This window comes from Moschus berezovskii, chromosome 1 (assembly GCF_049115385.1).
Source record: "Moschus berezovskii isolate FMDL1 chromosome 1, NW_MosBer_1.0, whole genome shotgun sequence".
NCBI lineage: Eukaryota > Metazoa > Chordata > Mammalia > Artiodactyla > Moschidae > Moschus > Moschus berezovskii.
In genome coordinates this window covers 150,423,216-150,436,397 of record NC_142460.1, presented here as the reverse complement: position 1 = coordinate 150,436,397, position 13,182 = coordinate 150,423,216, and the positions used below count along the sequence as shown (strand labels likewise).

The 13,182-nt window shown below is 38.1% G+C and overlaps 1 protein-coding gene across 14 annotated transcripts in view; it reads right to left on the bottom strand.

Annotated features, from left to right (window-relative positions):
- The window catches only part of TFDP2 (transcription factor Dp-2), a 194,476-nt gene that overhangs the window by 50,574 nt on the left and 130,720 nt on the right, over nt 1-13,182 (bottom strand). For 12 of the 14 annotated variants that reach the window (XM_055412504.2, XM_055412470.2, XM_055412462.2 and 9 more), the window contains 3 exons: nt 7,585-7,688; nt 3,137-3,258; nt 140-187 (listed from right to left, as the gene is read on the bottom strand). In XM_055412504.2, the coding sequence (XP_055268479.1) occupies nt 140-187; nt 3,137-3,258; nt 7,585-7,688 (274 nt within the window). Of the gene's footprint in view, nt 1-139; nt 188-3,136; nt 3,259-4,228; nt 4,393-7,584; nt 7,689-13,182 lie in introns of all 14 variants that reach the window. The other 2 variants (XM_055412554.2, XM_055412519.2) reach the window with 2 other exon arrangements.

The window sequence follows — 13,182 nt, the reverse complement described above, 5'->3', positions numbered from 1 at the left end:
GTGGAATGAAATAACATTTGAAACTTAACGAACTAAAAGTTATATGAAGAAAAACATCTCATTACTTAAGAGTTTGGGTGCTAAATACCTCTCTATGCAGTAGAATCTTTTGAACAAATTACTTAAAACTTTTACTCACCTTTCTGAAAAATCAGAGTCTATAAATTCTCTAGCCCGTTTTCTATCACTGAAAAGAAACAACAACAACAAAAAAAAACATGAAAATGCATAAGGAACTTTACTTCATGAATAATTTATTTTAACTTATCTAATTCCACATTGAATATATATCCAAACACAAAACTAACAATTACAAAAGATATGTACATAAAATTAGAACTTAATTTTGCCACTGGACCCAAGAAATCACAACAGTCATAGGTTTGAAATGAGCTCAACGAATCTCTAGGAAGAAATACTGCAGATTTATAAATGAAAAGGGCTTTCCTGCAGGAGACACAGGTTCGATCCCTGGGTGAAGAAGATCCCCTAGAGAAGGAAATGGCAACCCACTCCAGTATTCTTGCCTGGAGAATCCCATGGACAAACGATGGAGTACATGGAGTCATAAAGAGTCAGACACGACTTGTGTGTCTGACTTGTGTGTCAACCAATGAAACAATGATAAATGAGAAGGCACAGAAAGGTTTTATTCACTCTGGGATGACTGGTTCTTAAAAACATTAGACAATCATACTACATGCAGTATAAAGCAAAGCTAGTTATTGAAAACAGCCAAACCCTGGTCATCTCCAAAGCAGGCCAGCACTACTGGCAGAGACTTGGCTTTCATTAAATTCTCTTCCAACGGTACAAAAAACTCCAACCTAACTTGCAAGAGTCTGATGCTGGGAAAGGTTGGGGGCGGGAGGAGAAGGGGACGACAGAGAATGAGATGGCTGGATGGCATCACCGACTCTGTGGACATGAGTTTGAGTGAACTCCAGGAGTTGGTGATAGACAGGGAGGCCTGGTGTGCTGTGATTCATGGGGTCGCAGAGAGTTGGACACGACTGAGCAACTGAACTGAACTGAACTTGCAGATCTATATGAGGATATTGTTAAGGACTGAATGAAGGTCATGGTATTGCTATTATTATGGACTCAACATGATATTATGGACTTAACATGATATTGTTAAGGATAGAATAAAGAGCCTCTTGATGAAAGTGAAAGAGGAGAGTGAAAAAGCTGGCTTAAAACTCAACATTCAAAAAATGAAGACCAAGGCATCTTGTCCCATCACTTCATGGCAAATAGATGGGAAAACAATGGAAACAGTGATGGGCTTTCTTTTCTTGGGCTCCAAAATCACTGCAGATGGTGATTGCAGCCATGAAATTAAAAGATGCTTGCTCCTTGGGAGAAATGTTATGACCAACCTAGACAGCATATTAAAAAGCAGAGACATTACTTTGCTGACCAAGGTCCGTCTTGTCAAAGCTATGGTTTTTCCAGTAGTTATGTATGGATGTGAAAGTTGGACTATAAAGAAAGCTGAGTGCTGAAGAATTGATGCTTTTGAACTATGGTGTTGGAAAAGACTCTTGAGAGTCCCTTGGACTGCAAGGAGATAAAACTGGTCAATTCTGAAGGAAATCAGTCCTGAATATTCATTGGAAGGACTGATGCTGAAGCTGAAACTCCAATACTTAGACCACCTGATGCAAAGAGATGACTCACTGGAAAAGACCCTGATGCTGGGAAAGAATGAAGGCAGGCGGAAAAGGGGACGACAGAGGATGTGATGGCTGGATGGCATCACTGACTCGATGAACATGAGTTTGAGCAAGCTTCAGGAGTTGGTGACGGACAAGGAAGCCTGGTGTATTGCAGTCCATGGGGTTGCAGAGTTGGATACGACTGAGTGACTGAACTGAACTGAAAGGCCATGGAATTACAGGTGATTCTGTCACTTCATCTTACTTGATAATGGAAAAGACATTATGTATACATATGAAGCGATGTCTCAAGTGGTGCTGGGGGTAAAGAATCTGCCTGCCAATGCAGAGATGCAATGGGTAGGGAATATCCCTGGAGAAGCAAATGACAACCCACTCCTGTATTCTTGCCTAGAGAATTCCATGGACAGAAGAGCCTGGCAGGCTACAGTCCACAGGGTCACAAAGAACTGGACATGACTAAGCGCACACACACACACAAAACTCTTTTGTCTCTAATGTGTGTGTATAACTTAAAGCACTCTGCCAGGATTGTTATTTCATTCATTTATTTAATATCCTTGAAGCAAGGAGATTCTTACTGAACCAAGATTTACTGTTTGCTTATTAGAACTCACAACTGTAAGTCAATGACAGAACCACCAGTGTGGTATGCCATGTTGGAAATAATTTCTAAAGGGACAAAATAAAATTTTCAGTCACTTATTTTACTATTTCCTTTTATGGAGGGATGAGATGCTAAAATGATAAGGAGGCGAAAAAGGTTGAATAAGGTTATTTTACAGGTAAAGATGGAACATGCAGAAATCTGATATTAAAAGTGGCAAATGAGTAACGAAGAAGGGACACTGATTTAACTGCCCAGTGTTTAAAAAGAACCAAGATAAAAGAAAGTTTTAATATATTTTGGTCTCTTTTTTTTCCTAGTTCTTTTTCTGGTTTTAAATGAAACAAAAATGCTAGTTTCAAGAGGAAATTCTAAGCACACACACACATATACATAACTTCTTTCTTACGTGTGTTAAAACAATATAAATGCAGTTTTTACATCTCTAAAGTGGTTAAAAGTCAAATCATAAAAGGCAGTCTCCTTTCAGAGCCGAAGAAAAAAGTTTCAGTTATAAGTTATTGTTTTATTTTTCTGTTTAAAATGGTTGTTCCAGGGAATTCCCTCGTGGTCCAGTGGTTAAGACTCTACGCTTCCATTGCAGTGGACAAGGGTTCAGTCCCTAGTCAGGGAACCAAGATCCAGAGGCTATATCCGAGATGCCCATTTTATATCCCAGATACCCATTTTATAGCTAGGACATAAAATGAAATAAATAGGTGACCTTAAAGGAAACATACTAGCTCTTAAAGCCATAAAACAAGAACAGAAGATAAGACAGTGAGCAAAAAAAGATCAGAACTTTTAAAAAAGGTTTAAAAATGGTAACGTGCAGTACCACTCTTACCCTGGGACCCAGCCAGTAGCTTCTGCTATGTGTGTCTGAGTAACCATTGCTGGTGCAGGGGTATATGGACTCCCAATCAGAACACTTCCTGAACTGGTTAGTCTCTGTGGTGTGCTTATAATCTGTAGAGTCAAAACAAGGAAAACTATTCTTAGTTGTTAAGGCAAGCCTACAGGCAGAAAATAATTTTATAAGGAGGAAACCTTATTATCTAAAATGCACTTCATATCAACCATCTAAAATATAAGCAGTACCTTTGACCCACTTGCATATTCTAAGATCTTGAAGCACGAGTATCAACACTGATACAAGGTACACTGTGGATTTCAGCAAGTGAACAGCAATCGGGAAGGATTAAGCTGGCGACTGATGACATTTTAAAAATCAGAAAAATGAAACCCTTTCTTTAGGATTACGAATACTAATTTTAGTTGAACTTGACTAACTAGAACTGGGATAACAGCAAATTAGATTTTCACAGTCCAAAACATATGAAAAGACATTACACAATTTGGATTCTTATATAGATGCAGTTTTATCTGTTTTTTTTAAGAGTATTTCCTCATATCATTAAATATTCTTCAAACACATTTTAAAGACCATAAAACATTGTCCTGTGGATTAATTACGCCCTATTATTAGATTTTTACAAATATTCAAAATTATAAATAATGCTGTGATAAACCTTTTTGTAAAATTATCTTGGCTTTAATTTCTATTTCCTACGGACAGATTCCAGAAAGGGAATGAATAGAACTAAGATTAAAGACTTTACTAAAACCCTATTTTCACACATACACACACAAAACAGTAAATAAAATAAAGGCATGCTCCAGGGAATGGGAGTATTAGTGGGGCTGGGGAGATGTTACTACATACAAATGATTAGGAAACTATTTTAATAAATTAATTCTATAGTCAAACAAAACACAACAAATACTGACAGATAGCTGGGGAATTCTGATCCTCACAATATGCCAAGGATTATTAAACAAGGCATTCAGAAATGTGCCTCATGAGAAAAAAGGAACACTAGACAAGGCGATTGTACCTCCAAGCCTTCCACATTTTCCATACCACCATTCTCCTCACCTCCATCTCAATGCAGGATCCTTAAAGGTAGAGGGTGTTTGCAGGGCCTACCACAGTGCTAGGAGACACTCATAGGAAAGAATCAGTAAACATTTACTGAACTGAGACAGAAGACCCAGCTTTTAAAATGATGAAAAAAAGTAGCTTCTTTCTTCATTGATATGCTAGAAAGGATTATATAAAATCCAGTAAGAAAATACAATATAAAGGGTGTAGTTCTCACCAATCACTGCATACATTCTGTTCTCTGTGATGCTGACCCGGAGCATGAGTGCTTGAGAAATAAACTCTGAGTATTTGATCATCCCCTGGTCTACCGTATTCCTAGAATAGGAGTCTCCACAAAGCAATTCTAAGTATTCCAACTTACCCTGAAACAGACTGCATTACTCATGCAGTCTGAAAAAAACTATGGAGTTTTTTTTCTTTAGGACTCTACAGGCTCAGTTCTACCTAATTTTAAGGGCTTTGTAGGAAAAAAACAAAAAGAAGAAGAAGAAAGGAGGAAGGGAAATAGGACACAGAGAAAAGCTGGTTATCTTTATTGAGAATGACTTTGGACTAAGTTGTTATGTTCCAGTTCATTTTTTTCTTCCTCAATGTCAGACTGTTAGCTGCTATTCTTTCCTGATCTGAGAGTGATTAGCAATACTCTGTTCCTTCTTCTTAGCGAGCAAGTCTTTAACAAACATTTCATGAACAAAGAAACAGGAAGGATGCTAGACTTGTACTGGATCCATATATTAGAAGTTCTTGTGAGATGTAGTAGGTTCTTAAACCAGAACAGTGACAGTAAGCCTTAAACAAAACCAAACAGAAGTCAACAGAACTTGACCAACCAATGAACATAGGAAAATTAGTTCATATAGGTGATAAGTCACACATGCTTTATAAAACTGAACCTTAATTGTGAAGCCCCAAATTAAAATAAGATTCAGTTGATCTGATAAGGGAAATGAACATTTATACTCAGCCTACGAAAGTCATACAGCAACTGAACCTCAGTCTGAAAATTTTCTGCCTTCAATCAAGATACCTTATGTACTACTGCCATCTACAGTAAGAAATGCCAAGAGAGCATGTATATTCTGAAAAGAAAAAATCTATAACTATAAACTATAAGGAGTCTATTTAAATACAAAGTGTTATATTTAAGGGTTTCATTATTTCACAAAATTTTCATTGTCACTGTAAGAGACATGCAGTTTTTAACCAGGTTAAAATAATCATGCTGCTGCTGCTGCTAAGTCACTTCAGTTGTGTCCGACTCTGTGTGACCCCATAGATGGAAGCCCACCAGGCTGCCCTATCCCTGGGATTCTCCAGGCAAGGACACTGGAGTGGGTTGCCATTTCCTTCTCCAATGTGTGAAAGTGAAAAGTGAAAGTGAAGTCGCTCAGTCGTGTCCGACCCTTAGCGACCCCACGGACTGCAGCCTACCAGGCTCCTCTATCCATGGGATTTTCTAGGCAAGAGTACTGGAGTGGCTTGCCATTGCCTTCTCCGAAAATAATCATGAGATTATCTTATATAAATATGTGTGTGTGCATATATATAAAACCAGGTACCTTTAAGAAAACAGTAAGAATCTCAAGCCACAGTTACTTCTAAACTAGTTTCTATAAACACAGAAAATAACTTTTTTTCTAAATTTCTCTCTACCATGAACATCCAGTTTCCCAAGAGATATATAAAAATTTTAAGAGCAAGTATGAGGCAAACAGGTGAGGCTTTACTTAAGAATTTTCTAACAAAATTGTTTTAAAAATCATGGATAAGAGATTGAAAATTAGGGGACAATATACAAAAGAGACAAACAAGAAGAGAGAGAAATGGTTCTTACTGGGGTTCTATAATATATTAGGAAATCAAATTATAATCAACTAGGAAATTAAAAAGAAAACTCTGATTCCTGCCTGGGGACCCAGAACTGCAAAAAGTACCTGAGAATCAGGGAGACTGGTCTTGGGCTGGCTCTTAAGGAGAGCCCCAAACCTCCACACCTTCTGACCTTTGCATCACTGATTCTGAGGTCTGCAGTAATTGAGTATGTCATATATACGAGTTCGTATCACTGTCAAAATTGAAGTGTGTAAAGGCTTACATGTACTTTAGTTCAAATTGACAAACGGGAAGGAAAATCACATTTCCCAAAGAGGAATTCAAATTTGAGCCTTAGCTGCATCACTGAAATACCAAGAGGAAACAGTCTTTCAAAACAGAGGAGTACTGTAAGGGACAAATTCATGAAAGGTCACAGATGCTTGTTTAATTCTGATGTTTATAGAATTACCTTTCAAAATACCGGCTTTCAAGTCAGGTGTGTCATCTCATTTGCACCCACTGCAGTGGCTGGTGAGGACCGAATGCTTAGCAAATGTTTGAAAATATACCCTGAACTACTCAGAATTGTGGCTCCTCACCTGAGCTAAAGTTTCTATGAGCTTGGGGCTAGATGACATTCTTCACATAGTTACAGAACTGGGCAACATCTTTAGCTTGGATTCTGCAGATGATTAACAGTCCTCAAGAGATCAAGAAAAATGTCATGTCTAGTATGTCTTAAGATCTCAAAGACTTTCTGAAGCCATTCAGTATGGTTAAAAGAGATTTTTATCTAAGTAATTGTGCATTTAGCATAGCCTACAGTACCATATATTATGAACAAAATTTATGCTTATGGCTCTGGAGATAAGAAGATGTAAGCACTGACAAGGAAGAGTTATTGTTCAAATCATTAGCTGCATGTGACTGTTTATAAATAAGACAGTCTTAAAAGCACTATATCTACTTTAAGCTCTTGCATAATTAATGGAATATCTTCAGAGAAATGGTTAAATATTTTCCATTTAAATTCACTATTTCTACTGCTAAAGATTGAAATGAATTGGTGACTTGTTTCTTCCTAAATGTCCTTTCATCTAAGAGTTTTTCAAGTTAGTAACTCCAGATACAGATTAACTGTTGGGTCATAATCAGTTTATATGAAAGTATATACTTTAGTGCAGTAAAGGTTATTTTAAAAGAAAAAGGAAAGGAACATAAGACATAACAGATTTCAAATCAATTGGCTCAAACAACTGAAAACAAGAGAAGCCAATTGAGAGGCAAAAAACTTAATATAACACATTCAGAATCCAGATTAAAAAATACATGAAAATTAAACACTGACAAGCACAACATCTTTTTCTTAAGACTAACCAGTTACATTCAGCTAAAAATAAAACTTTAAAAATTAAGTGACCGAGATAAGATATTCACAGGAGTATTTCACCAAGCATCTTCAGTACAACTATCCTTAAAATTAGGAAAAACTAAGCAAAATTTCAAATCCTAAAATATGATGATTTTCTTACCATTTGGGGTCCAACATTCACATTTATTGGTCCTAAGGTTTTTGGTAAAATCTTTGTTGGTGAGTTGGTGCTGGAAACTGGAAATGCAACAAATGAAACGTTACCTGAAATGATATTAGAGCACTAGGTTAATGTTCTGCAACGTCAAGGTCACCTTCTATCAGTCTATACATCTGGGCTTTATTGTTGTTTAGTTGTTAAGCCATTTCTCACTCTTTTGCTACCCCATGGACTGAAGCCTACCAGGTTGCTCTATCTATGGGATTTTTCAGGCAATACTGGAGTGAATTGTCATTTCCTTCTTAAAGGGATCTTCCCAACCCAGGGACTGAACCTGTGTCTCCTGCACTGGCACGTGGATTCTTTACCACTGAGCCAGCTGAGAAGCCCACATTTGTGCTTAAGTAATTTATCAAGTTATGAACAAGAAGGCATATAGGAAAGTCCCACTATTGCTCTGTTGTAGTGAGGATAATCAGCAAAATAAATCTGCAAAATATATAGTTCAGTCTATCTGATAACCACTAAACCTTAATTTGGTTTTTTAAAGGAAAAAATATTTAAGAGTACATAATGTAAATCATAGTTTTACATGATTCACTGTTGAGAATTCCAGTGAGATCTTGATTATAAATGACAGAACACAACAACAAAGAGATGAAGTATAACATGACACAAAATAAATATCTATTAAAAAATTTTATACTATAAAAGAAAATTTTAATATTAAAAGTTAACATGGTTTCAACATGTTGAGTTCAAAATGTTTGAAATTTTTGTTATACTAGAAAAACAAATGCTACCAAATTACTGATGGTAGAAACTACTAGGATCTTTACAGTGTCTTCAAGTGATCTCAACAAACTAAATTTCAAATTAAGCTAGTAAAATGCTATCCCTCCAAATGAAAGGCCAATCAATAATTTTCAACTATTAATACATACTTTTTCTGGACAAACTTCAGTTTATCAATATTTCTCTCAGAAGATAACAATGGAATCCAATATAACAAAGGAGATCACACAGGAAGTATGTGAAAGAGGGTCAATATTGAAACTCTGGGGAAAAATCAACATTTAAGAGTAAGACCAGAAAGATACCATCCTCAGATGGCTCCTTGTTAGCTCCTACAAAGCCTGCCCAACTCCTGAATGCCTGCTCTCATCTCTTAAGTTCTCAGCAGATCTCCTGCAGTAAGGAGCTCAGGCCATGAGGCTGAATTATGGCTCCTCTTCCTCAGCCTGTGAGCTTACTTGCACCCTCAAAAATTTTTACTTAGTTCTTCTAGAGAGGAAGATTCTCATATAAATTACTTCTTTCATGTCTGCTCTGTACTTCCTGTCTTCTCAGGGAACTCTTGCATCAATTATTTCCTCTGTCTTCTGAGTTTCCAAGTATATTACTGGCTCCTTCCCCTCAGTTTCTTATACCATTTCCTTCAAATTCTACATTTCAAAATCAAATTCTTTAATCACATAACATCTCTTCTATGCAGAATCTAAAAAGAAATGATACAAATGAACTTATTTACAAACCAGAGTCACAGACCTAGAGAACAAACTTATGGTTGCAGAGGTTGGGAGGGGGTAGGGGGGAAGGACTAGGGGAAGGGATACTTAGGGAGTTGAAGATGGATATGTACACACTGCTATATTTAAAATGGAGAGCCAACAAGGTCCTACTGTCTAGTCCATGGGACTCTGCTCAGTGTTATGTGGCAGCCTGGATGGGAGAGGAGCTTGGGGGAGAATAGATAAATGCATATGTATGGCTGAACCCCCCTGCTGTTCACCTGAAACTATCACAACATTGTTAATCGGCTGGACTCCAATACAAAAATAAAAAGCTTAAAAAAAAAAATCAAATTCCTTACCCTTCTCATGCCCACTCAGCAAAGACCAGTACCCAAATCTGCTTCTCCTTCTTGGTATATAGATCATCACGCACCAGGTACCCAAACCAGAAACCATCAACCCTTCCTCATTCAACCAACCACCACATCCTAGGTGTTATCTCCTTACCCTGGCTCCTTTATGGTGCCGACACTTGTTTAATTTGGAACTTTATCAAATCTCATTTGAATGCAGTTACTTCTCTAATATAGAGGTTCACAGCCCTGGCTGTGCAATGGAATTATCTGAGAAGCAATAAAAAACCGCCAATGCCTGTGTCTCAACCCCAGGCTGCTGATATAATTGGAGACAACCTGGGCATTAGACTGTTAAAGTTCTCCAGGAAGCTCCTAGGTGCAGCCAGGGTTGAGCACCACTTCCCCGACTGGATATCCTACCTCAAATGGCTTTCCTAGGAGAAGGCGATGGCACCCCACTCCAGTACTCTTGCCTGGAAAATCCCATGGACGGAGGAGTTGGACACGACTGAGCGACTTCACTTTCACTTTTCATTTTCAAGCATTGGAGAAGGAAATGGCAACCCACTCTAGGGTTCTTGCCTGGAGAATCCCAGGGATGGGGGAGCCTGGTGGGCTGCCGTCTATGGGGTTTCACAGAGTCAGACACGACTGAAGTGACTTAGCAGCAGCAGCGTCTCTGCACATCCATGAAGAACCAGTCTTTCCACTGATGAAACTATTGTGAACACTCCCTATTTAAGGTGTTTCTGAGGTTCCACAACGTTTTCTAAATGCCTTTCAGACGTGGCACAAAAGCTCCCGCCTGGAGATCTTGGCCCTCTCTGGGAAGCTTCATGCTTAGCTACTCCGTCCACATGTACCTTTCACTCCAATCAGATTAAATTCCCTGCAGTTCCAGAAAGGCCCCAGGTCAACCACTCCAACTTTGGCGCACACAATTCCTTCTGGTGAGAAGTCTCTTTCTGCTGAGACAACTCCTACCTTTCAGCATTTCAAAACAGCACTCCATTCTGTTTTCTGAGCCATCACTGTGTGCCAAAGTGTGTTCTAGAGGCTTCCCACATATACATCATTTCATCACTGCTTAGAACAAAGGTGTGAAGTATATTTTGAAGAAATTAAGCCAGAGTGAGGTTAAATAATTTGTACAAGGTCCCACAGGCTCTAGAACTTCTGTTCTCTGTGTCTCTAGCCTCTATGCTCTTCTTCTGGGTTTTCAAAAATCTATTATTTACCTGAAATTCTACTGTAAAGGAGACTGTGGTGTCAATTGTATATTCAAATGCCTGGTTTAGTTCCTGGCATCAAAGAGGTGCATGAAACAATAAAAATTGTTTGACTTGTACAGATTGGAGCTATTACCTTTCCTAATCTGGATGCCAAACTTCCCGTAATATAACCTAAACTGTATCTTTGGTTACTTTTTAACAGGTGAAATAAACTTACACACCCCGTCTTTTGTTTATTGTTTTTAAAACATGACTGAGCAATTGGTGTAATCAAAGTGTCCTTACTATCTAACTGCTCAACTGATCTTTCATGTACTATGCATATCTTATCTGTTGCTAAAGACTGAGGTTATCATCAAAACTCCCCACATGTGGTTATTCACCTGCTTAAGAATTCACCTACCTGAAGAGTAGTACTAATTTGTGATTCTAGGTGGGAGAACTGTAACCGAGAGACCCGCCATGCACTCAGTCCTGGGCGGGAGGGGGACACGTCACGAATCCATATAAAGCCCTGAAACTGTCTGACTCTCAGATGACTTTTTTTTTCAATCAATCTTAGGGCTGCTGAATGTTTAAGATGAGACCATCTCTGATACACTGTGTGAGGAGCAAAAGTCAAAAATTTGCAAATAACAGTGAAGCAAGAAACATATAAAAAAAAAAGATGATGAAGATTAGGGAATAAATTGACCTCAATTTGAAACTTAACAGTAAAGGGAAATTAAGAATATAAAACTTAGGTCGGAAACAAAAAGAAAAATATCATTAAAGCCAGATCTGTTATGCCAGTTCATATCAAAGAATTTAGCAGGAAACAAATCAATTTGATTCTAAAGAGTATCTGGAAAATAAAGACAGAGAACAGCTGAGAAAATTTAGAGAAAAAAAAAAAGGAATAATGGGGAAAGAGATGAACTTCAGATCCCCAGATTTCACAATTGTTAGATAGCTAAAGGGATTGAATTCATGTGACATTGGCTAAGATACAGACAAAAAACCTGACAAAACAGAAATTGAAGTCCCAAATTTGCTTCATTTATATGTGGAAATTTTATATGTGGTAAAAGTAGCATTTCAAAAGAATGGAGAAAAGGCAGATTAACAGAATTTAGAAAACTTAAGTGAAAGAATTGATGCTTTTGAACTGCGGTGTTAGAGAAGACTCTTGAGAATCCCATGGACTGCAAGGAGATCTATCCTAAAGGAGTCCATCCTAAAGGAGATCAGTCCTGGGTGTTCACTGGAAGGACTGATGCTGAAGCTGAAACTCCAATACTTTGGCCACCTCATGCGAAGAGCTAACTCACTGGAAAAGACCCTGATGCTGGGAAACATTGAGGGCAGGAGGGAGAAAGGAACAGAGGATGAAATGGCTGGAAGACATCACCAACTTAATGGACATGAGTTTGAGTAGACTCTGGGAGTTGATGATGGACAGGGAGGCCTGGCATGCTGTGGTCCACGGGGTCGCGAAGAGCCAGACATGACTGAGTGACTGAACTGAAGTGAAAACAGACTGACAGATATACTACCTAAAAATAAACATTTTCTAAACAGCAAAAGACCCAATACACTTAACACAAATCTCAGACTTGGTAAACAAATTCACACAGGATAGATATGCTCAATTTTAATAACAAAAAATTAACAATTAAAAAAGAGGAAAATTTTTAATATACCCGATTGATAAAGGTTAAGAAGTGTGATAATGTCCTGAGCTGGTAAAGATGTGGCAAAATGGGTGCATTTAAAAAATATTTAGTGGGTACCTACTGTATGCCAAGTACTAATGCTAGTAAGCGCTACGGGTACTGAGCACAAGGGACCTGTCTGCGGCAGTCAAGGGGGTAAATAGGTCTCCTGGAGAGCCTTCTTGGAGGGCAGTCCAACACTGTAATTAGAGAGGAGTTTTGGGACTGTGTGCTAAGGTATAAAAATTTAAGCAAGTGCTCTAATAAACAACTATACACATTTTAAAGCCTTTTCTACCTCAACAAATAATCTTTCAACTTCCCTCCGGGGCCTAAGTGATAAGCTGATACCTAGCCACTGCAACAATGTCACAGTTAAAAATGGTCATACCTTCTGACCAGCAATTCCTCTGCTGGATTTGCAATCTAATAATCTAAGCCAATAAGAACACTTCTAGGAGTACAGCACTGTAGATAAAAGCAAAACCCGAGGAACAACTAAATGTTTAAACATTATGGAGTATTATAAAGTTCCTAAAACAATTACAACATCCCATTACAAAAGCTGAGGACTTTTCTGACTGAGGACTTCCCTGGTGCTCCAGTGGTTAAGACTTCACCTTCCTGTGCAGGGGGTGCGGGTTTGATCCCTGATGAGGAGCTAAGATTCCACAGGCCTCACACCCAAAATAACAAAACAAAAAGCAGAAACAATATTGTAAGACATTCAATAAAGACTAAAAAGAAAAAAAGAAGATGATTAAATGGTATGATTCTGTCTATCTTAAAAACAACAGAGAAG